Below are 23,480 nucleotides of genomic sequence, written 5' to 3'. Positions count from 1 at the left end.
TGCTGGTGTCTGGCTGTGCCTCATCACCCAGAGTCCCCTCTGCTGTGTGGTGGCATCGCTGGGTCACTGTGGTGCCCATAAGCCACAGGACTTCCCAAGCCATGAATCAAGAGGGGTTCCCTCTAGTCCTGGGGTGACACAGTCTGATTCACGCCCCTGCCCTCCTGTTTCACGTTCTACGGCTTGTCCTGGCCTGCTTCGCTCTCAGGGAGAACCCAGTTTGCCCAGTCCAAGCACTGAGGAGAGGCCCTGCTGCATGTCCCAGACTCACTACAACAAGGCACAGGGAGCGAGGGACCCGTCTGCTGCCGATGCAGAGACATCTTCACCCAGCTCAGGTTGCTCAGAGCCCCGTCCAGCCTGGCCTGGGATGTCTCCAGGGATGGTTCATCCACCACCTCTCTGGCCAACCTGGGCCAGTGTTTCACCACCCTCAGAGTCAAAAATTTCTTCCTCATGTCTAGAAAATAAAATACGGCCCAGATGTCCCCGAGCAAGCTGTGCCCAGATCTCCAGCTTGGGGGTCCTGGGTCCTTGCTGGGGGGTCCTACCCCAGAGGGGTCTCTGCCAGTGGAGCTGGTGGCAGAGGACCTGTGACACTCACTGTCAGTGCTTCTTGCATATCCCATCCCAAGGTTGCCTGGTTGGGATGCTGCAGGGGATGGCAGGTGGACTGGGGACTTGGGGACAAAATTTGGGGCCACCTGGGTTCTTGTCAAGGATGGGGCTGAAGCTCAGTTGAAGCCTGTGGTTGTCACACTGCCTCTCCAGCGGAAATACTCCACCAGGGGACATCTCCGTGTCCCCATGAGCCACCCCAGCACCCTCCTGTTCCTGGTGTTGATTCCCAGGGCAGCTCAGTCCCCGGGGAATCAGGCTGCCCAAGCACTGGGAGGGGACATTCCCCTCCCTGTCACCTCCAAGCTCAGAGAGTTCCCAAGTGACCCAGACACTAGGCTGATGTCTCATGATGGGGTTGAAATATCTGCACCTGGCTGGGTGACTCACACACTCAACTTTGCCCTGGGGCTTGTAAAAAGGAGATGGACTCAATGATCCTTGTAGGTCCCTTCCAACTCAGGACATTCGATGATTCTGGGAAACGTGGGGGGAGTGAGTAGGCTGTCCCACATTGCAAAGATGCAATTTGCTGCCTGGTGCTAATTCCTGGGAGTGAATGAGTAGACTGGCTGGATTCTGGTACCCACATTTCAGCATCCATGTACCTACAAGGGAGGAGAAGCTATTTCTCATGTCCTCATCTGTCAGGTCGATGGGGATGGAGTGTCTCCAAAAAGCTCAGCCAAAAGAAGTCCTATAGAATCACAGAATGGTTGGAGTTGAAGGGACCTCTGGAGATCACCCAGTCCAACCCACCTGCTCACGCAGGGTCACCAGAGCAGATCACACAGGAAGGTGTCCAGGCAGGTTTGAATGTCTCAGAGAAGGAGACTCCACACCCACTCTGGGCAGCCTGGTCCAGGCTCTGGCACCTCACAGCAAATAAGTTTCTCCTCATATTCACATGGAACCTCCTGTGTTTCAGTCTGTGCCGTTGCCCCTCATCCTGTCGTTGGGCACCACTGAAAAGAGTCTGGTCCATCTTCTTGACACCCACCCTGGAGATATTGATCAGCATCATAAGATCCCTCTCAGCCTTTTCTTCTCTAGCTGAACAGCCCCAGCCATCTCAGTGTCTCCTCATCAGAAAGATGCTCCAGACCCCTGATCATCTTCGCAGCCCTCCACTGGACTCCCTCCAGTAATTCCTTAACCTTCTTAAACTGGGGAGCCCATAACACAAAGCCCACACGCTGCCACAGGAAGGGTAATGAATGCCCCCCTGGGCCAGGGGACTCTGGCCACTGCCCACGGACACTGTTCCAGCTTTGCTCCTGAAAGCATTTGCAGTTATTTTTGGGCAGGAACTGCCTTTCCAAATATTTGCCTTGGTGTTAGTGCCTGGCCCTGCTGGCAGCTGGGGCTCCCTCCTTTGCTCACTGCTGCGCAAAGCTGAACTCTCCCAGCCGAGCCGCATCATCCTTCTTGCAGCCCCGTGGTACCCCCATGTCCAGCTTCCCACCTCTCTCCATGGGTCACTTCTCCCACCCACCTCCCCACAGCAGGTCCAGGGTGCACAGACAGTCACCCACAGCATCTCTCCAGGGTAACCCAGCCCTCCAAAGCTCCCACACCCCAATACGGGTCACTCACAAGCCCAGCTGTGGGAGAGAAGACTCCAAGACTTAAAACTCAGAAGAGGCCTGAGGAGATGCTCCGTTCATCACATTGAAAGGCTCTGTTCATAGAATCACAGAATAGTTTGGGTTGGAAGGACCTTCCAAGATCATCTAGTCCAAGCCCTGCCATGAGCAGGGACAACTTCACCCAGCTCAGGTTGCTCAGAGCCCCGTCCAGCCTGGCCTGGGATGTCTCCAGGGATGGTTCATCCACCACCTCTCTGGCCAACCTGGGCCAGGCTCTCACCACCCTCAGGGCCAACAATTTCTTCCTCGTGTCTGGCCTGAATCTCCCCTCCTTTAGTTTAAAACCATCACCCCTTGTCCTATGGCAACAGGCCCTGCTAAAAAATCTGTCCCCATCTTTCTTACATATATGTTGTCCACTCGTCCAGGCAGGACCACTGATGGAGCAATCTGGGCCAGGGAGATCCTGCTGGGCTTCCATGAGATCCTGCTTCAGCCCTGGGTGCAAGGAGCTACTGCCCCATGGCTTTGTCCTCACTGGGGATCCTCGTTTTTTACACTTTGTGGGTCCATGTGCAGAGTGAGTCCAGCCCATGAGCTTGGGCAGCTGCCAGTGCAGAGGAACAACACCTAGTTCAGTGATACCGACTATTTGTGTTGCAAGCAAGCCAAGAAATCCCCAGCTGATGGAGCAAAGGCCCTTCCCCACCTCCCAACCCCACTGGAGAGCTGACCATCGCTCTCCAGCACTGGAGCGAACCTGGGAACCTTCCCAGTATGGTCGCACAGAGGAACTGGCCCGTGTGTTACCACCGAGGGCTGAATCATGGTATTGCAGCCACCACAGCTCTTTCAACACACAGAAGGGATTTGGCAACCCCATGGGCTATTAATAGAGCTGAGCTGTTTTCCATGGGCCCCATGCTGCGCCGGATGAGTGCGGGAGAGCAAAGCAAACTCTGAGGGAGGCAAAGTGCTGAGTTTACCTAGGGAGAGGTCGGGTGAGTGGGGAAATAACCTGCTGGAGAGCAGGAACCGCAGTAGTGCCCTCTGCCCCGTTATCGCTTCCCGTCCCCACAGCGGCTCCGCCGAGCCAAGAGGGAACAATGAATAATGGAGCCAGGGACGTGGCGCCAGAGGGACGTGTCACCTCCTGCTCCCTTCCCAGCCCTGTGGAACCCCACGGGGACCTGCTTTCCAGGAGATGGGAAGACTTTTTTGGGGGGACAGACTTTTTAGCAGGGCCTCTTGCGATAGGACAAGGGGTGATGGTTTTAAACTAAAGGAGGGAGATTCAGGCCAGACATGAGGAAGAAATTTTTGGCCTTGAGGGTGGTGAGAGCCTGGCCCAGGTTGGCCAGAGAGGTGGTGGATGAACCATCCCTGGAGACACCCCAGGCCAGGCTGGACGGGGCTCTGAGCAACCTGAGCTGGTGCAGATGTCCCTGCTCATGGCAAGGCTGGCACTGGATGAGCTTTGAAGGTCTCTGGCAACCCAAACTATTCTATGGTTCTAAGAAACTCTGAAGGGATTGCCACTGGATGGTCCATTGTGGTTGCTGTTCTTCCAGCCCAGTCTTTGACTTCACCCATTGGGTGCGAGAGTCACCCTGACCAGCCAGTGAGGCCCCTGCGTGGACACCCACGTCACCCAGCCTGGGGACAGAGCAGGACACCACAGCCGTGGGTGTAGTCCCAGAAGGAGATGCTGGAGGTGGAGCACCTCTCTGTTGGGAGAGGAAAATACAGAGAGAAGGTGTTCAGGGAGGAGCTGGTTTGGGCTGCTTGTTCTGGCTCCATCCCGATCCCTGGCTCCAGGAGGATGGAGCCAGCGGTGCCCTCAAGACCCAGTCCCTGCCCGTGCTGAGTAGGAAAGAATCACAGAATCATAGAATGATTTTGGTTGGAAGAGACCCTCAAGATCATCAAGTCTAACCGTTAACCCAACACAGAGAAGGGATGAAGGCCCGATCGCAGCCACCCCGCCAACTACAGCGGGTGCTGTGGGTACCTCCCCTGGGCCCACACCAGGAGCATGGCTGTATTTTTAGCAATAGAAGCACCAGGAGGAAGAGCCACCCAACGCAACGAGGAAACCCACCCTGCGCAGCCACCACCCCTTATCTCACATCCCAGCTCCATCCTGCCCCTGCACCCTCCCTTAGCCAGCGCGGCTCCTCTGCCACCTCCTGCCGTGCAAATCCGGCACCGACAGCTTCCCGTCCCACCCCTGGACCAACTGTCTGTCTGTCTGTCTCTCTCCAGATTCCCTCAGATTGCTCCCCACCACTGTGCTTCAGCCACCGGTCCTGCCCCATATCAGGAGGCAGCAAGGGCATTGCGGGGGCTCGGGGAGCTGGTTTGGGTCTGGGCAGGGAGACCCACTGGCAATGGACCCTCTCCTACCCGCTCGGGCAATGCCAAGGGTATGGAGATCACAGTCCCAGGGTACCATGATTTGCATTACCCTTGTAAAATTGGATGCATCCAAGTGTGGGCTGAGGTCTGTTCATCTGTCTGCACAAGGCAATTCCAGAAAGCCTCGGCAGGAGGCCAGCGTCACCCAGCAATCCGGGCAAACAGCCCCAGCTCCGTCACTGCTGGTAGGGCCCTGTGTCAGGGGAGGCGACCCATGGCAGCTCAGAGAAGGGAACGGAGCTGGGGAAGGGGCTGGAGCACAAGTGTGATGGGAGCGGCTGAGGGAGCTGGGGGTTCAGCTGGAGAACAGGAGCTGAGGGGAGACCTTCTGATCTCTGACCTGCCTGAAAGGAGCTTGGAGCCAGGGGGGGTCGGGCTCTGCTCCCCAGGAACAAGCGCCAGGACCAGAGGAAACGGCCTCAAGTTGCGCCAGGGGAGGTTGAGGTTGGATCTGGGGAACAATTTCTTTCCGGAAAGGGCTGTCGGGCATTGGAACAGGCTGCCCAGGGCAGTGGTGGAGTCACCACCCCTGGAGGGGTTGAACAGACATGGAGATGAGGTTCTCAGGGACATGGGTTAAGTGCGAGTATTGAGTTAATGGTCGGAGTTGATGATCTTGAGGGTCTTTTTCAACCAAAACGATTCTGTGATTCTATGGCAGGGATCATGGCCAAGCTGTGCTGGAGGGGAGCCTGCCGTGCAGGAAAAGCATCTCTGCCAGATTGGATGGAGTGACTGGTCCCCACCGTCCCCCACCCCGGCCAGACCCCCCGTCCTCACGCAGCACCAGACACCAGCAAGTCCCGGAGGCAGCAGCCAGCTCACCTCTCTGTGCTGCTGCACATCCTGGCAGCGCTGACAGGCATAGCTGCCTGCGCAGATGTGTCCTTTCCGTGCCCCCACTCCTGCCTGGCAGCATCTCCCTCCTGGGGACAATGTCCTCTCCTTGCCACAGCCTTGTCTTCTGCCGTCCTGCAGCTGTATCCCCGTGGCAAAGCCAGATCATAGAATCATAGAACAGTTTGGGTCGGAAGGGACCTTCCAAGCTCATCCAGTGCCACCCCTGCCATGAGCAGGGACATCTGCACCAGCTCAGGTTGCTCAGAGCCCCGTCCAGCCTGGCCTGGGATGTCTCCAGGGATGGGGTGTCTACCTTAGAAACAGCTGTTGGGAGTTTAATTTCCAGTTCTTTTTCAGTTTTCATTTTTCTTTGTAACTTCCAATCCAGACTAGTTGATTTTAAGTCTTTACTGAGTGCTAAAACATGATAAATGGAGCTGTAGAATCCCAAGCAAATAAATATAAAAAGAAATATATTCACAGTTGTGAAGGTAGATGGGCTTAGATGACAGCCTGGCCATGGACTGAGGCTTACTGGGAAGGACTGTGACTATCACTGGTCCAAGCCTGGGACTGTGATCATCAGTGGTCCAGGATGGGCTGAGAACAGCCAATTTTGACAATTCACCTTCCACCACAAGGACTTTTTCTTTTTGCCACCCTTGTTTTGCTCAAAGGGCTGAAAAGCTGGGAGAAACGCTGTGATTGCTTCCCGATGTCCCACAGCTTGGAGAGCACCCATGGAGATGTCCATGGGAGCAGGTCTTGAGTCAGCTGGCACCGAGCATCCGAGGGCAGCAGATGGCATAGAAACATCTACCCCACAGCCAGGTCCCTGGGGCTTTCATGCTGTTCAGTTCACTGACTAAGTTACAGAACGGTCACCTCCCTAACCCATCCTCTAAAAGCTCTTTAAGCATGGAAAATACAACGTGCATCCTTTATGTTACTCCACACTGCTGCTGCAAGCCTTCCTCCCTCCTCACCGATGGTGATGGCTCTGCAGGGCTCATCGAGGACAGGGAAGACCAATCAGAACACAGCACTTGGAGAATTTAGCATTGTTTTGGACAATAATTTAAATTGGTTTGCTCTCTAGGACAGGCACGTAATACTTTTTTTTTTTTCCCCTTGCGTGTGTCAGCATTTTATCTTCTGATCAACTACTGACATTCAAACAACCCCTGAAAGGCTCCCAAAGCACGCAAAGTACATGCAAATGTCCACCTTTGGTGTGTCACTGAAATAAAGTACCATCAGAAAAAGAATCTGGGCTTCTGTGAATAGTCAGTGCCATATCAGTCAGGAAATCTCTGTGTTCTCCAGCTCAGCATGCATGTCATCTAGGGAGACAGATCTGTGTTTTCCCCAAACGGACACGTCTTTTGGCATTAAATGGTTGAAAAAGATCTCCTTCCACTGACTTGCTTTTTAGCCAAGGCCATAAACACCCACTGCAGACACTGAATATTTAGTTCTACACCAGTTTGTTCCCAGAGTCACAGCTGTTAACAAAAAGTAGCACACAAATGAGCGTGCTGGGGGTTGCAGATCACAATAAACTGTCCCAAATATCCCTAATATTTTCTCCCTATATGTACATATCCTGGCACATATGTATTTCCCTAAGTGCCTACTTGCGCTACACAATGAAAAAGACATTTTATATTTAAAAACAAACAAACAAAAAAAATCAAAGCCAGGCAGTGCACTCTGATGTGGTCCAGGACCCTGACGCGCACCCCTGTTCACTGTCAGCAGCTCCAGCCAATGCAGCTGCAGCCCCGGTTTGATGCCGGCAGTGGTGGGACAGCAACAAACACGTCCCTTCCCCATGTCACCGCCAGCACCTGCGCTGGCAGCTGCAGGGACCTGCTGGCTGGGCTCAGCTTGGGGCTCCTGCACCCCCAAGGGACCCCACTGCTGACATGGGGGATGCCCCAGCCCTTCAGCTTGTCACAGCCACCGTCCTTAGGTGCAAAGAGTCCCTCAGCCACCAGCAACTCCCAAAGGACCCCACCAGGTAGCGGATCCTGACCCCACATCACTTGGGTGGAAATGCTCCAGCATTCATGTAAGCAACACTTTGAAAAGGCTGCAATTTTTGCAGCTATAACTGAGATGTGGCACTGACCTCTAGTGACAGGATCCTGTCCCGGTGCTGCACAGTCAAGGGACGTGTTGGTCTCCTCCCAAGCGACAGGATGAGAGGAAACAGCCCCAAGTTGCACTAGGGGAGGTTAAGGTTGGATCTTGGGAACAATTTCTTCCTGGAAAGGCTGTCGGGCATTGGAACAGGCTGCCCAGGGCAGTGGTGGAATCACCATCCCTGGAGGGGTTGAACAGAGATGAGGTTCTCAGGGACATGGGTTAGTGCCAGGGTTGGGTTAACGGTTGGACTCAATGATCTTGAGGGTCTTTTCCAACCCAAACGACTCTGTGATTCTATGATGTGATTAGAAAAGGATGCACGACCAAGAAGAGGGGGGATGCATGAACACCCCCGGTGTTGCACAAACCCTGCTGAAGGAGAGGATCCCTCAGGGCTCAGGGGGCTCATGGAGCCTTCTCATAGGGTGCCCCCAGCCCAGGACACCAGCCTCTCCACTCATCACGCTGCACCCAGGACGGATGCAGATTTACTGTCCTCGAGGTGGGAGTTTATTTAAGACATCAACCACAAGGCCAAATATCATACTTCACCTGCACCAAGTGGGAGAGCAATGTGGTACCAGCAGCATCATTGGGGACAGGATGAGGAAGGACCCAACATCCAGCTCGTAGAGCTCAGCAGTGTCACTTAAAGTACTTAAAAGGGACTGATAAGAAAGATGGGGACAGACTTTTTAGTACAGCCTATTGCGATAGGACAAGGGGTGATGGTTTTAAACTAAAGGAGGGGAGATTCAGGCCAGACATGAGGAAGAAATTTTTGCAGTGAGGGTGGTGGGAGCCTGGCCCAGGTGAAGTGGAAGAGAAGTGACCCAGAGAGGTGGTGGATGAACCATCCCTGGAGACATCCCTGGTACAGATGTCCCTGCTCATGGCAGGGCTGGCACTGGATGAGCTGGGAAGGTCCCTTCCAACCCAAACTATTGTATGGTTCTATGTGCCCATGACCTTATAGAGCAGAGGAATGACAGGAACTCACACAGGATCCGTTTGTGCCCAAACCCACTCCTTCCCTAGGGAATATTCAGCTACATGGCTGGCTCCCATCTGCATGCTACAGTTTACTACTTTGAATATATACATTTTTGGCTCCAAGCCTGTTATTAAGTCCAAAAATAGACTGTTTCAATTAAGGGCTTCAAGGAGAGTCCTGGGTTAATGGTCTATTTCTGGGCATTTCAAAATATTCCCAACCATGTGGGCTGCTTGCAGGATGAGAATTATGGACTTTACAAGGCTCTCAGCAGTTTCTTGCCATCAATTTTTCCCCTTCCCCAGTAACTTCAGAGCCATAAGGAGGAGGAGGATCTGACCCTCCCCGGACATCTCAATGGTGCTATGGAAAGGAGCAGATATTTATTCAAGGTGGTGGGAAGATGGTCATGGCACGACTGAGATTAGACAAAGCTTCCTTCCAAACACATCCCACACTGGTCTGCAGGTTCAGGTCCTCTAGCAAAGAAGGACAGACCTGTGGTATCCCCAGGAGATGAGCAGAGGCTGGAAAAGCAGCACCATCCCACCTTGGAAGGGTTTGTCCCCCTCATCTCCCTCCCCTGGTTTCCAAAGCGCTGGTTGTTCTGCGGAACTCACTCCCCGCATTTTCCCCAGCTCAGAAAGCACCAACCACGTTGCTGTCACTGAGAGCAAAGAAATATTGAGGCTGCAAATAACCCCCTGGGCTTGTACCCAAGAAAATGCCAGTGCTGAGCAAAGCCACCTTCCAACCTGCCTGCCTTTGGGATTTGCTGGCAGATTTTTGCCCCGGCTATTCACGGCTGTTGTGATGACCTGAGCTCCAGCCTTCGGAATAAAACCAGATGCTCCTTTTTTACCCCCCGAGGATGAAGACGCTCACAAATTCACTTCCCAAGGCAGGTGTAAACACAAGCAGGTGCCAGTTTAAGCAGTCCTGGAGCGGGTGCCACGCTTGCCCTCCCAGCTCCACATGCTCACAGCACAGATGTAAATGCTTTTTGAGAGCAAAGCTTTGCAACACAAATCACTAGAGCTGCTACTGCATGCGGGGGAGAGAGAGAAATGTGCTTTTTATCCTGGAATCACTCACTCCTTCCTGCTCGGGGGCAACCGAAGTGCTTATGTGACATACAGAAACTATATACAACAGGGCTGTGCTGATTCGACTTTTCCAGCATAGTTTCTCATGCGAGTGAACACCCAGCGAGCATCCAGTGAGCAGTGAGCTCCCCCCATCGCTCCCCCAGCCACGGGAAGGGCTGAGCTCCCCTGCAGCAGCCTCCCTGCAGATCTGCTCCTGCCCCTTGGTGTGAAATGCAATCCCAACAGTGGAGGGAGCAAGGTGTGGGGTGTACGAACACATTTCTGGCATCAGAAACCACAGCCACTGCCGAATCACAGAATGGTTTGGGTTGGAAGGGACATTCACAGCTCATCCAGTGCCCCCCCTGCCACGAGCAGGGACATCTGCACCAGCTCAGGTTGCTCAGAGCCCCGTCCAGCCTGGCCTGGGATGTCTCCAGGGATGGTTCAGCCACCACCTCTCTGGCCAACCTGGGCCAGGCTCTCACCACCCTCACTGCAAAAATTTCTTCCTCATGTCTGGCCTGAATCTCCCCTCCTTTAGTTTAAAACCATCACCCCTTGTCCTATCGCAATAGGCCCTGCTAAAAAGTCTGTCCCCATCTTTCTTACTGGCCCCTTTTAAGTACAGAAAAGCCACAATAAGGTCTCGCAGAATCATAGAATCATTTTGGTTGGAAGAGACCCTTGAGATCATTGAGTCCAGCCATAATCTAAATCTAGCACTAAACCATGTCCCTAGAACAACTGACATGCTGTGGCAGGGAACTCACTGGGACTTAGGGGCTGGTTTGTCCCTTCACCATTAATTTACTGCTGAAAGTGCTCCTCTCCTTGCTGCAAAGGCTCATGGAGGGGTGGGAAAATGACACTGTTTTCTGGGCACCGTTCCACATCATTCACTGCCTGGGCTCTCAGAGCTCACTGTGTCTCTTGCCCTGTTTCTCCCTCGCCGCCAGCCTTGGGGCTGTCCCCCGCAGGTCCCTCCCAGGGGACACAACTTTCTCTGCTTTGTTCTCCTGGGATGGCTCCTTGGGGACAGCAGTGTCATCTCCTGGGCTTTCGGGTGGGTGCTGCTCCGGCGTCTCCTCAGGGTGGTGGGAGGTGCGGAGGGAGAGCTCAGGCATGGTGGTCTCCATCATCCGGAGGAAGTCATAAGCAGGGAGAGGTGGTTTCCAGTCTTCCTCAGGCAAGGTACCTGAGAAGCAAACACAGTCGCGTGTTAATAAGTTAAGAGTTATGCAGCGCCCCTGCCCCAGACATGAGGAAAATTATAGGACAAGAGGAAATGGCTTCGAGTTGCGCCACGGGAGGTTTAAATTGGATATTGGGAACAATTTCTTCCCGGAAAGGGCTGCCGGGCATTGGAACAGGCTGCCCAGGGCAGTGGTGGAGTCACCATCCCTGGAGGGGTTGAACAGATGTGATGAGGTTCTCAGGGACATGGGGTAGTGCCGGGGTTGGGGTAATGGTTGGATTTGATGATCTCAAGGGTCTCTTCCAATCAAAATGATTCTGGAAGGGATTCCAGGGATGATGACTCCACCACTGTCCTGGGAAGCCTGTTCCAGTGCTTCACAACCCTTTCTCGGAAGAAATTTTTCCTAATATCCAATCTGAATCTTCCCTGGCACAACTTGAGGCCATTTCCTCTCGTCCTGTCGCTTGTTACTGGGGAAAAGAGACCAACACCCTCCATGCTACAACTTCCTTTCAGGTAGTTGTAGAGAGCAAGAAGGTCTCCCTGTGGCACCCTACATCTATGTGTAACAGATGGGGAAGACACATCTCACTGCCGTCCTCCAAAGCTTCAATGGGCTGATCAAAGCAGGAGTGACGCAGTGAAAAGCTTCACAGTACAAGCCAACCCTTTACGTCCCAAAAACCACAGCAAAGCACCAGCTTCCTTATACTCTCCTATCCAAAAAAAATGCTAGAAGGCACCTAAAGAGAAGCTGTTACAACTGGGAGTCAGGGGATTTTTTATTAGCAGGCTGTGTTTCAGAAGGTCTGTTTGCAGCAGCCGGAGAGGACAGCCAGGTTTGGGGATTATCACGGGGAAGAGATGTCGATGCAGAACTATTCACACTTGGCTCTGAACATTAAACAGCCCCAAAGCAAACTCATGAGGGCGGGTATTCTCTTCTGGCCGGACTATTTGTACTGCTCCAGCTCAAATTAGCATAGCTACTTTTTCCATCATTAAATTCCAGGGCAGACAATTTATTGCACGGAGCATCTTCTCATAAACAGAGTGGAGCTAACAGCCTGTGCTGAGGAACATTACAAACGCGTCTCCACTTACTGCTGGGAATCTCCAGTCCTGCTTTGAGCTTCTCCAGCCAAGACAAGATGTTCATTTCGGTGAGGGACTGCTCTGATGGGAACTTGAATACCTGACCCCCGGCATGAAGGTTCACCCAGACGAGAAGAGGCAAGGAAGGAATAGTGGCAAAATACGCCTTCAGGATCCCGCGTCCCACCGGAGTCTTCCTCCTATGGGGAAAAGGAGATTCAACTTGCTCACCGGTGGTTTGGCAGCACAAGAGGACTGAGAGATGCTGACGGGTCTGGAGCATCTTTGTGATGAGGAGACACTGAGAGAGCTGGGGCTGTTCAGCTGGAGAAGCTGAGAGGGATCTGATCAATGCTGATCAATATCTCCAGGGCGGGTGTTAAGAGGATGGACCAGACTCTGTTCAGTGGTGCCCAACGACAGGATGAGGGGCAATGGGCACAGAGTGAAACACAGGAGGTTCCATCTGAATCTGAGGAGAAACTTCTTTGCTGGGAGGTGCCAGAGCCTGGCCCAGGCTGCCCAGAGAGGCTGTGGAGTCTCCTTCTCTGGAGACATTCAAACCCGCCTGTGTGATCTGCTCTGGTGACCCTGCGTGAGCAGGTGGGTTGGACTGGGTGATCTCCAGAGGTGCTTTCAACCCCAGCCACTCTGTGATTCTGTGACTCTGTGGTTCTCTGAAAGGCAGGAGCTGATGCAGAGGGTTGTGCTCAGGTGGTCCAGCCCCTGGGCAGCTGCTCAGAGCTTCCCCGCAGCCCGAGCAACTCCCCCAAGTGACACAGAGACCCAAAAAAAGTACATTGAGGTGAAGGGACAGCAAGCACACGAAGATGCTGAGTCCTTCCTGCACTATTTTCTGCTAAGAGCGATGCGCAAGGTCTGAGCTGGCTCTTGCCATGAGAATGACCTCCTCTTTCGAGGACTGTGCTACTTTTTCCAAGCCCGTGACCATATTCTGCCCCTTTTTTGTGGCAAAGCCCTCTCGCTCCGACAAACGGCAGCTCTTTCTTTCTCAAGAAAGGCAGATGTGTAGGTGGGGAAGTTCCAGGGGCTCTCGTTTCTTGTGCCTTTACTGGCAAACGAATCGGCTTCTCTTTGAAAAAACATGCATTCCCCGTTAGCTCAACTTCAGCCCACGCTGCGAGGCACTTCCCAGACTTCAAAGCACATTATGATTAAGACACTGAGGTATCTCTGGGCTTGGGCAAAGCAAACAGAGACTAAAAATTGAAAACGCAACTAGGGAGGGGAGGATTAAAAAAAAATCCCCTCTCCTACAGTGTTCTATTTCTTAGCTCCTGGAATCATTGTATTTCTTGAATATTTTTTAAGTTTGCCTTGTGGGACTTCTTCTGTCTGTCCCTTCTGCTGAAAACTTTATTTCCCCCAGTCAACAATCAGTAATCACTCTGCTGTCCTTCCCTCTAATTGCTGGTGGTAAATTCACCATAAGACACTCCAGGACAGCAAATTTACTATTTTCTCCCACACCTAACAAAAATACAAATAACACCAGAGCCTGAGCCTAGCTACCATGAAATATCTTTGAGAACATTTTAGTCTACTGAAAATTACTCCAGCAATCTATTAAACTTTTACTAATTTTGCTTCGTCGTGCAATTTTGCAGCTGTCCAGAACACAATCTGAATCATCGCTAAATCATTTGACCTCCCAACTCATGACTTCAGACCAGATAATCACATTAACAGCTAGACAGTGTTTTCAGTAATTGGAGGCTCAGTTTTTTCTTGCCCTGAAATGCTAAGAGTGAGCTAACAGAAAGAAAAAAATAGGTTTTCGCACACTCACAAGTTTAACCAGCAAGCCACAAACACCTGCTGGGATCTTCTTTTTGCCACCCTCAGCATTTCCTCGCTTTCCATTTGACCGATGTCACCATCGCTGAACAAGATGAGGAAGGGCTTTCTGAGTTGCAAGTAGCGGGGTAGATTTTGCACGGTGATTTCTGGCTGCAAGACATCAAAACAAGAAGTTGGGGGTTACAGGGAGGAGACAACAGGACAAAATTAGACTTTCTGTCCTTACATGAGGGGTGCAGGGGCTAAGCAAGGCTGTAGGGTCCATGCTGAATGCAAGGAGCTTGTTTGTCCTGGAGAACAGGAGGCTGAGGGGAGACCTTCTTGCTGTCTACAACTACCTAAAAGGAGGCTGGAGCATGGAGGGTGTTGGTCTCTTCTCCCAAGGAACAAGTGATAGGATGAGAGGAAATGGCTTCAAGTTGCACTATGGGAAGTTTAGATTTGATCTTGGGAACAATTTCTTCCTGGAAAGGGCTGTCGGCATTGGAACAGGCTGCCCAGGGCAGTGCTGGAGTCACCATCCCTGGAGGGGTTGGACAGAGATGAGGTTCTCAGGGACATGGGGTAGTGCCAGGGGTGGGTTAACGGTTGGACTCGATGATCTTAAAGGTCTTTTCCAACCAAAATGATTCTGTGACTATAAGCAGCCTCTGAAAGGCACGTGCAAGGGCCAGGGAGCAGCCCCTGCGAGAGGACAAGCCACCACAGCAGCGGGTCTGTGACCACGGGCACAAGCCAGGCCCTGGACTCCCAGGGTCTCCTCCCAGGAGACCACACAGCAAACAGCAGATTTCTGTCCAGACTGTCTGGTCCAAGCCATAAAACTGAAAAACAAACGTAACTCAGCATGACAGAAATAATGAGTAAACATATTTATTTTGCACAGCTCTACGCTATAATCAGAGCAAATGACTGGAACGGAAAAGGAGATGCCTTTTTGTTTGTTTTTACTTACAAAAATGTCCAGCAATTCATATCTGATCATCTGCACCATGTCCTGCGCGCTCTGCTTGGACAAAGCGATGCCTTCCACACTCCGACCTCCGCTCCTGGCGAGAAGAAGGGCTGGGGGAGACACGGCGTATTGACGGGATCTGCAAAGAGGGGTGGTGGCAAGAAGTGGATGAGGGATTTGTCATGGACCAAATCTGCTGCACGCAGAGCTGGCATCCCCATGGTGAAAAGTGGGGATGCGGTGTCTCAGACTCCATCCGAGGGACAGCAACGTACACAAAATAAGCTCCAGGAGATCTGATTTCTGGCTTGGTGGACACAGACCGTTTTGCTAAAGCCCAACAGACAGAGCCTGCACACGTACTCTTGGTGGAGAAACCAGCTCGCCCTTTGTTCCCCAATGTTCTTCTGGTTAAGAGGATCAAGGGTATTTAAAGAAAAGCTGAGAAGGTGGAAAGAGCAAAAATAGGAGAAGTCTGAGCAATGAAAGGGCAGGAGCTATATACCAAGATGAGACAGTAATCTTCTGGAAGTTTGAGGAACTTCAGTCCTGAAGGTTCCAAATGTCAGAGGCAGAGGAAGGGCGCGACGGAGGAAGTCGGCTGCATCAACATGTTTTTTTGGGGGTGTCTGTAGTTTTATTTTTCAAAGGCTGCTGGTAATTTTTCAAAGGCTGTGACACCAGAATTGCTGAGGAAGTGAGCAGGTGTAAGGACATTTTGGGTTGTGGATGTGGGGAGGTGGAAAGCTTTTGATTTCCTTTTCAAAAGTAATCTGGTCCATCTTTTATTTTTTTTTCTCATATGAGAAAGATGCAACATAGACCTTATCACTGTCTACAACTACCTGAAAGGAGGTTGGAGCATGGAGTGTGTTGGTCTCTTCTCCCAACTAACAAGTGATAGGACAAGAGGAAATGGCCTCAAGTTGCACCAGGGGAGGTTCAGATTGGATATGAGGAAAAAATTCTTCCCAGAAAGGGCTGTCGGGCATCGGAACAGGCTGCCCAGGGCAGTGGTGGAGTCACCATCCCTGGAGGGCTTCAAAAGGCATTTAGACGAGGTTCTTAGGGACATGGTTTAGTGCTAGAGTTAGGTTATGGTTGGACTCGATGATCCCGAGGGTCTCTTCCAACTGAAATGATTCTATGATTCTATGACTCAGCTTACTGCACAACAAGCTACTTATTTTTAAAGAAAGACAGCTCATAGAAAAGTCACGTTACAACCTATTGCACTTCCCTCCACAGTTTTCTCAGGCAAGTTCAGTTTGGACACTTATTTTAGCAGTTCTGAATGGGATGGAGGTTTGTTCAAATTTGCTGTAAAAATGTCAGCGTTTGGTGGTTTAGGTCATCAGTGACAAAGCAAGTGGAGGGAACTGCAGATAACACATTTCCATGGTGTTCAGCTCCTACATGGGCTTTTCACGTTCCCCATGACAACACTTCTCTGTCTGGAAATAATGCACCTGCCGCACATTTCTGAGGAGCACCCCAAGATCTGCACTGCCGTCTTGATAAAGAGCAGTGGTAATGAATGACCGTGGACTTTCCTGAAGGTCTCAGATGTTGTGAATCTGTTGCTAAATGGTTCTTGGATTTATCTGAGACCTTTCAGCTTTTTAAACTTATCTTTCGCCCTGAGCTAAGCTTTCCCCTTTCTGTCTGGACTCCGAAGCTCTGCTGCTCAAAGAAGTTGAGTCTCACACTCCTGGTCATGGCTGGGAGTCCTTTGATCAAATAGATCATAGAATCATGGAATCATTTTGGTTGGAAAAGACCTCAAGATCATCGAATCCAACCATTAACCCACTCCTGGCACTACCCCATGTCCCTGAGAACCTCATCTCTGTTCAACCCCTCCAGGGATGGTGACTCCAGCACTGCCCTGGGCAGCCTGTTCCAATGCCCAACAGCCCTTTCTGGGAAGAAATTGTTCCTAATATCCAATCTAAATCTCCCCTGGCGCAACTTGGGGCCGTGTCCTCTCATCCCGTCGCTTGTTCCTTGGGAGAAGAGACCAAGACCCTCCATGCTCCGACCTCCTTTCTTCTCTGTTGTTTTTCAAATTAATCTGTATTTCCCATTAATTAAGAACAGTAAAACCCTAGAAAATTTTTAAATTCTTGGATTTTGAGCTTCTCTAGCTTCCACAGGTCATAAAGAGATTCTGGCTTGGTGACTTCTCAGAGCAGGGAAGGACTCTTGCTTCATATGTCTAAATACATTAACTTGATTGGCAGCTTTTGATAAGGAAGTCTCTTATATACTGACAGAAAAATCAACAAATTCCCCAACTAATAGCTAGAGTCTACCCTGAAATCACTTCTCATCTGACTGGTTGTATTGTTGCTTACGACAGCTTTCTATTTATATAGCAGGGGCATTCGATGGGTAATATGAGACTTGCATTTAAATCAAAAACATCTGCAAACAAATACTTGGCAGGAATCTATAATACCTAATTATCTGAGAAATAAATAAAGACTTCCTTCAAAGCATTTCTTCCTTAACACTTTGTTTTTTTCATTAGCTACCAACCGAGCAGGTGCTTGCTGAGCAAATAGTTTTGCTACCAACATTCTTTGTGTATTTTGTATACCTTTTGCTCTGGGAAGGGGGGACTCAGCTTTCCATGACCCGGGAGCTACGAACATTTCCTCCTCGAACATTTAGCAGAAGAATAGCTTTTATTTTCTTAAGGGAAGTGAGCCTGGCTCTTGCATAAGGAATTCCTGTAAGTGTTTACTTTCTATTACAGTTGAAAAGATGACCATCTACAGTAGCTTCAACCACAAATCACAGCCAAAATCTAAACTTGTTAGAATGAATATCTATATAAACTGTATTAACTATTCCAACATGCTGCAGACCGGGGCTGGAGCAGGAGGATGAAGGTGTATTCTCGCATGTGTCACTGCTGAGAGAACAGAGATTTTTTTCTATTGGTATCTTTTGTAAGATCACCCTGCCTTCCTTAGCTTTTTTTTTTTTTTCTTCTATCAGCTGGGGAAATCAGGTTTTTCACTCTGATGTTGCTGGTTGTGACTCCTGTACCTGTCATCACCCACTGGTTTCCCACTGAACAAGTCTGGCACTGCCTTGCATTAAAGACCCAACCACGGCTGGTTCTTTGAGCACAGATTGGTTAATAAAGATGTACGACCAAGATATTTGCATTTTTATTCTCCGTGCATACCACAAAAACACCCACATCTCATCACACACACCAGAGGCGCATCGCATCTGTAAGAAACTAATGAAAATAACTCACTGATGCATTAAATCCACACCTGGAAAACAGGCCAAGGATCTGCTGAGATTTTTAACTCTGCCTTGATAATTAAATCCTGATGGAAATGAGATGCCAGGACAAGCTGAAGATTCTCCCTGGATCTAGCTGCATTTACAGGCACTGAAGCATCTCTCACAGTTTAATCCAAAGCACTTTGCCCCTTGCCAGAGTGAGTCTTAATGACACGGTTAAGTGCATGGACGGCTCAAATCCCATTAGCTCCAATTTGGCTTAAAGTTAGGGCTGCAATTGATGCTCTTATTTAATCAGGAACTGATCAAGAAAGCCTTGACTTTGCCTTTATCATATTTGCAGGAGGAAGGCTGTGATATTCTTCCCCCAGAAAGAGGGTGCATCCACCCCAAAGCTCTGTCTGGAAATGGTGGTAATGTCTTGGTTTTGCCAAGGGGAAAGAAACGGGCGGGTATGTCTTTCAAGAAAAAAAGATCCATGGTAAGATTAGCTGGTGAAAAGATTGAAGTAGGTTCTTCCACAACCTTAGCAGTTGCAAACATCTTGCAGCCAGATGTTTGTGTCCACCAGGAAGCTGGATGAGACCAAAGGAGCTCAACGCCTTTCCCAGGGCTGCAGAAAGGTCATCTGCTCCACACCAAGGCAGCTCCATAGAATCATTTGGGTTGGAAAAGATCTTTAAGATCATCAAGTCCAACCATTAACCCAACACTGCCAAGTCTATCACTAAAACGTGTCCCTAAGAACCTCATCTACGTGTCTTTTTAGCATCCCCTCCAGGGATGGTGACTCAAGGTAAGAAGGTGAAGGGACTGCAGAAAGAGGGAGACCAGTAAGAATTCGTCACTTTTCCCTGATGGAAAGAGAAGAACTGTTTTTGCTTCCTCACACACTGATCCTAGCTAGAGGGCATCATTTTTCCAGCCTGATTGTCTCCCCATATGAGTTTAGTCCTGTTTGTATGAGGAACCCAACAGATGCACGGGGGGCTGGCACAGCTGGAGGACTGAAAACACCCAGAGTGAACTCAAACAGCAGGAAGGGAGATGACCGTTAATTTCACAGGGTTAAATGAGTTGCCCATGGACAGGTTAAGAAATCAGTGGCAGAGCCAGGGCTATATCTCCCTTTGGCTGAGTCTTGACCAGCCTCTCTACAGGACCAAATCACTTGTAGCTGTTTGGGGCTGCTGTTAAACACTCAGCATGTGACACGTTCACTAAATGCCAATCAGTTTGAATTCTCAGCAAAAAAAAGAGGAACAACTTACAAAGCCAAGGAATCATCTTCAAAATACATCCCCATCGTTACATGGCCACTTAAGATGTTTCCTGCCTCTTCAAAAGCTTCCTTGGCTGTAAAAATGACACAGACACAAAAATAAACGATAGAAAGAGAAGTGTCAGCTTCCACCTGGAAACCAAATCACTGTCTGTACGCACAACACCCACAGCAAACTGTCAGTGGGGAACAAAACTACGATTAGAGGCTCATGAGAAGTGGAAGCGTTTCATGGCCCCGGGCTATGGGAGGAGGAGTTGGCAGCAGCCGAAAGGATCGGAAGGAAAGCTCCTATTATGAGAACAGTATTCGCACTTTAGCCACCAGCACTGAGTTTCCAGGATCTGCACGACAGAGGCACTGATGGAAAATGAAATGTCTTCAAGTACTTAAAGTCCATAAGTGTTCTTAGAAACAGGAGACCAATTATAACTCTAAATAGAAGTCGTATAAATCCCAGTGACCTTTTGGAAATGACTGATGATGACTTAACTGGAGTAGCACTAAGAGCCCAGCAGATAAACCAACCTCTCCTCCAAGTGTCTGTTGGTTTTATCCAGTTCCCCAGAGCAGGCAGGATCTGTTACAGGCATCCAGCTAGGACAGGGAGCATCCAAAAGCTAAACGCCTTGCAGACACAGCACGTTGCACAGCTTTGTGCAGCTGTAAAGAGATGGCAGCACCTCTGCCGTTGTGTCTCAGCATAAACCCACGTGCAGCAGCTGCGACAGTCATAGAATCATAGAATGGTTTGGGTTGGAAGGGACCTTCCAAGCTCATCCAGTCCGACCCCTGCCATGAGCAGGGACATCTGCACCAGCTCAGGTTGCTCAGAGCCCCGTCCAGCCTGGCCTGGGATGTCTCCAGGGATGGTTCATCCACCACCTCTCTGGCCAACCTGGGCCAGGCTCTCACCACCCAACTTATGGAGATGGTGAGGTCTGGTAAGAGGATGGGGAGGAAAGGACCAGGTTTGGGGTTCACTTGATCCATCACAATCTATCCGTGCTGAGAGACTGAGAGCAGAGCCCCAGAATGAAGCTGACTCCAGAGCTGGTTTATGCCCTTATAAAAAACAGCCTTAGTTTTAAGCAACTGGATCCATGGGAGAGGCAAAGCTTTGTGTGAACATGAAAACCATAATGTGTGGGCTTGGAAAACAGAGTTGTAGATTAGAGATCAAAACTGCTGTTGCTAAAGGTAGCATGATTTCAAGGGCAGATTTCAACACCACCTCCCTTCCTCCTTTGTATTGACCAATAAAAAAGGCTCTTCCGACTTACAGAGAATGAGAAATCACACTCTTTGGAGAAGTCAGGTTTTCCCAAGCATTAAGATTACAGCTCAGATACAGCCATGATATATGCTGATTTATAACCTAAAGAAGATCTCATTCAGATACTATTTAGTGTTCCTCACAACGTTCACCATCACATCACAACTGGCCAGCCCAAGCTCTTGGGACAGGTGACTCAGACCTCCATAGACTGGCTCACGACTGGTCACTTTCTGGTTCTTTGCCTCCTGCTCTCCAGCTACACTCTAAGCCGTACTTTCCATTGTGTTTCCCTGGAACCACAGGGACCAGAAATGCTCCTTTACACTATTTTCCATTCCGAATGGAAGCTTAGATCCTTAAAGAAGTGGCTCGCTGAGGGTTCAGATGTTGTAGGAAATGACATACGTACAACACGGCTGATGACACAGCTTGGCTGGTTCATCTTGTGATATAGAGCAACCACTGTTGGATGGGTTTGACATTAGCTTCCAGCTTTTTGGTCTTTGATTACCTGATTTTATCAGCATTGAAAGAAAAGCTGACAAGGATCACTGAGAACTTTACCAACAAAACTATTCTCCAGCGACTGGAGAAGAGGCCATGGGACAGAGCGCTGTAAGGCACGAAAGGACAAAGCCTGACGTGGAAAGAGCAGGCTCTCATCCAAAATTCCTCAGGAGAGCATTTCTACGGGCATTTAACTTTAAACACCCCCTTGAGACGTAAGCCCGTGTTGAAACGCTGCCCTGCAGCGTCCCCAGCTGCAGGAATTATCTCCTAAATCAGGACAACCTTTCGCAGAATCCAGGCTTAGTCTTTTCATCAGGATCGTTCCTGATGAGATCTTCCCTCCTTATGAGACTAACAAAATTTGCTGTATTTTGGGGACTGTGCCAGACCCAGAGCCACGTACCAGCCTTCATTTCTCAACAGCTCACAGCAACCGTCTCTGCGAGAAACTCCCCAAATTCACACAGCTCCCCTACAGACATACAGCACTTCCAAAGAAGCTATTCAAATATTTCCTAGAAAATTACCCCTCACCCCCAAAAGCATGGTTTTAATTCCCCGCAGGGCTTGATCATGCGCAGCAGCACATACCTCAAGCTGGAATCCCAGCTGCCATAAATTGCACAAGCCCAGCTTAACAGCAGGATTTGGGACTATGGAGGAATGAAACTGCCAGATGAGGAAGGGTTTACAGATCCCACAGAGTTTTCGGAGGCAGGATCTGAGCACAACCTATTATCCCTCTAGCAGAACGCATCTCATGAAACCATGTTCTTCAGCAGCACCTGGAGCACCTTTGCCTGCCTTCTTCACTTGGTTGACATCAACGCTGGCAAGTCCTGTGATGGTACCAGAGCTTTGCAGAACACAGGTGTATTTTTAAACATTTGCTGCACCAGTTAGGACAGTTTTACTTCCAAATATGCTTGCAGTTTCTTCACAGCAAACAAATTTCTCTCCTATAAGTTCTCCAGGTTTCCAGGGAAATGCTCACTCATTACCCTAGCAACACCACTCATCTCTTTGTAATAAATTTTAATTATGATTTTTCTGACAAGCCTCATTTAGCTCATACCCACTGAAGGGCTTCTTAACATAGTTCTGACGCTAAGCGTCGGAAAAAATCCCAAGCTTTGTTTAACTGGCCATCTCATTGCTCTGTTTCAGTTAACTTGAAATGGCAATGACATGGCGCATTGCTGGTTCAGGTTAGAGCAGGAATTCTTGCCGTGAAAAAATAACTGGAAATTCCAGATAAGTCTTCAGGCTGATAAGAGCAGCAATGTGGTTTCCCTGACTCTGGCCTGGGTTTGATGCCAGAACAGCTGGCTCCAGTTTTCTGCTCCCTCAGGTCATCCTGCATGACGCTCAAGCATCCCTCAGGTTATAGGCGGTGAAAGCATCACGTATTTCATCTCCCTTGGCATCTGCGGCTGAGTTACCCCAGACTGCGGATGTTGTGCCAGATCGCAGACGGAGTGTGCCCTGAGGGAAGAGGCCATCTTGCTGGCTCTGCACAGAGCTGTCTGGAAACCTCCAAGAAGAAAATGAAAAAGTTCTATAGAGGAAAGAGTCTGAGCTCAGACATCCAGCCAGATCCAGGCAGGTTCCTTCCATGAACCTTTCTCACCATCCCCATGTTGTCCAAGGTCCTACCATGGGGCTAATCCAGGCTCCACAACTTCAGAAAGTGGAAGATGTGGAATAGAGGGAAGATTTTGGAGCTCTGCAGATGAAAAATGGAGAAATGGACTAAAGGTTTTTTGAGATGAGTAACATTTTCTGCTATATTTAGGGACATGGTTTAGTGCTGGAGTTAGCTTACGGTTGGACTCAATGATCTTGAGGGTCTCTTCCAACGAAAATGATTCTATGATTCTATGATTTAACAGACTTAGATCGTCCAGAAGAAGGCAGGTGTAATAGCTTCCATCTGGCTTGGTGAACGCAACCCAAGTGTTTTCTAGTTGGTTCCAGACATTTTATTTTGTTCTTTACCCCTGAGCACAGTAGATTCCCTCTGGACCTCATCGTGTGAGAAAGTAGCTTGGTTTGTACTTGACCAAAGTTTACAGGCACAACGGAGCTTCAAAATGAAAAATAGGCTGAAATTCTCAAGACAGATGAGAAAATTCTCCTTTTTTAAAAAAATTGCAGTAATTCCCAGGGGTAGCTGGCAACTGAGAGGCCATGGGATTGTTTGTTTGTTTGTTTGTTTTAAAGGTTTCAGGCTGTGCATTGGTTGCAAGGAGTGGGACTACCACATTTGCTGGAGGAATCGTCAACAAGATAACTATCAATCCAATAGTAGAAAGGGCTTTCTTTCAGAAAGAATATGCTGGGACTTGTTGTACATGGACTACAAGAAGAGG

At 49.8% G+C, this 23,480-nt stretch overlaps 1 protein-coding gene across 1 annotated transcript in view; it reads right to left on the bottom strand.

The window, feature by feature from the left end:
• Positions 1-10,263: 10,263 nt before the first annotated feature.
• TXNDC16 (thioredoxin domain containing 16) overlaps positions 10,264-23,480 on the bottom strand; it is a 41,443-nt gene continuing 28,226 nt past the window's right edge. The window contains exons 16-20 of the mRNA XM_065635638.1: positions 19,309-19,393; positions 14,771-14,909; positions 13,805-13,965; positions 12,004-12,194; positions 10,264-10,896 (exon numbers count right to left, since the gene is read on the bottom strand). Of these exons, the coding sequence (XP_065491710.1) occupies positions 10,613-10,896; positions 12,004-12,194; positions 13,805-13,965; positions 14,771-14,909; positions 19,309-19,393 (860 nt within the window). The 3' untranslated portion in view covers positions 10,264-10,612. The remainder of the gene's footprint in view (positions 10,897-12,003; positions 12,195-13,804; positions 13,966-14,770; positions 14,910-19,308; positions 19,394-23,480) is intronic.

Source organism: Caloenas nicobarica, chromosome 5, assembly GCF_036013445.1.
Source record: "Caloenas nicobarica isolate bCalNic1 chromosome 5, bCalNic1.hap1, whole genome shotgun sequence".
Taxonomy (NCBI): Eukaryota; Metazoa; Chordata; class Aves; order Columbiformes; family Columbidae; genus Caloenas; species Caloenas nicobarica.
The sequence above is the reverse complement of the archived record's forward strand: the minus strand, read 5'-3'. Positions and strand labels throughout refer to the sequence as shown.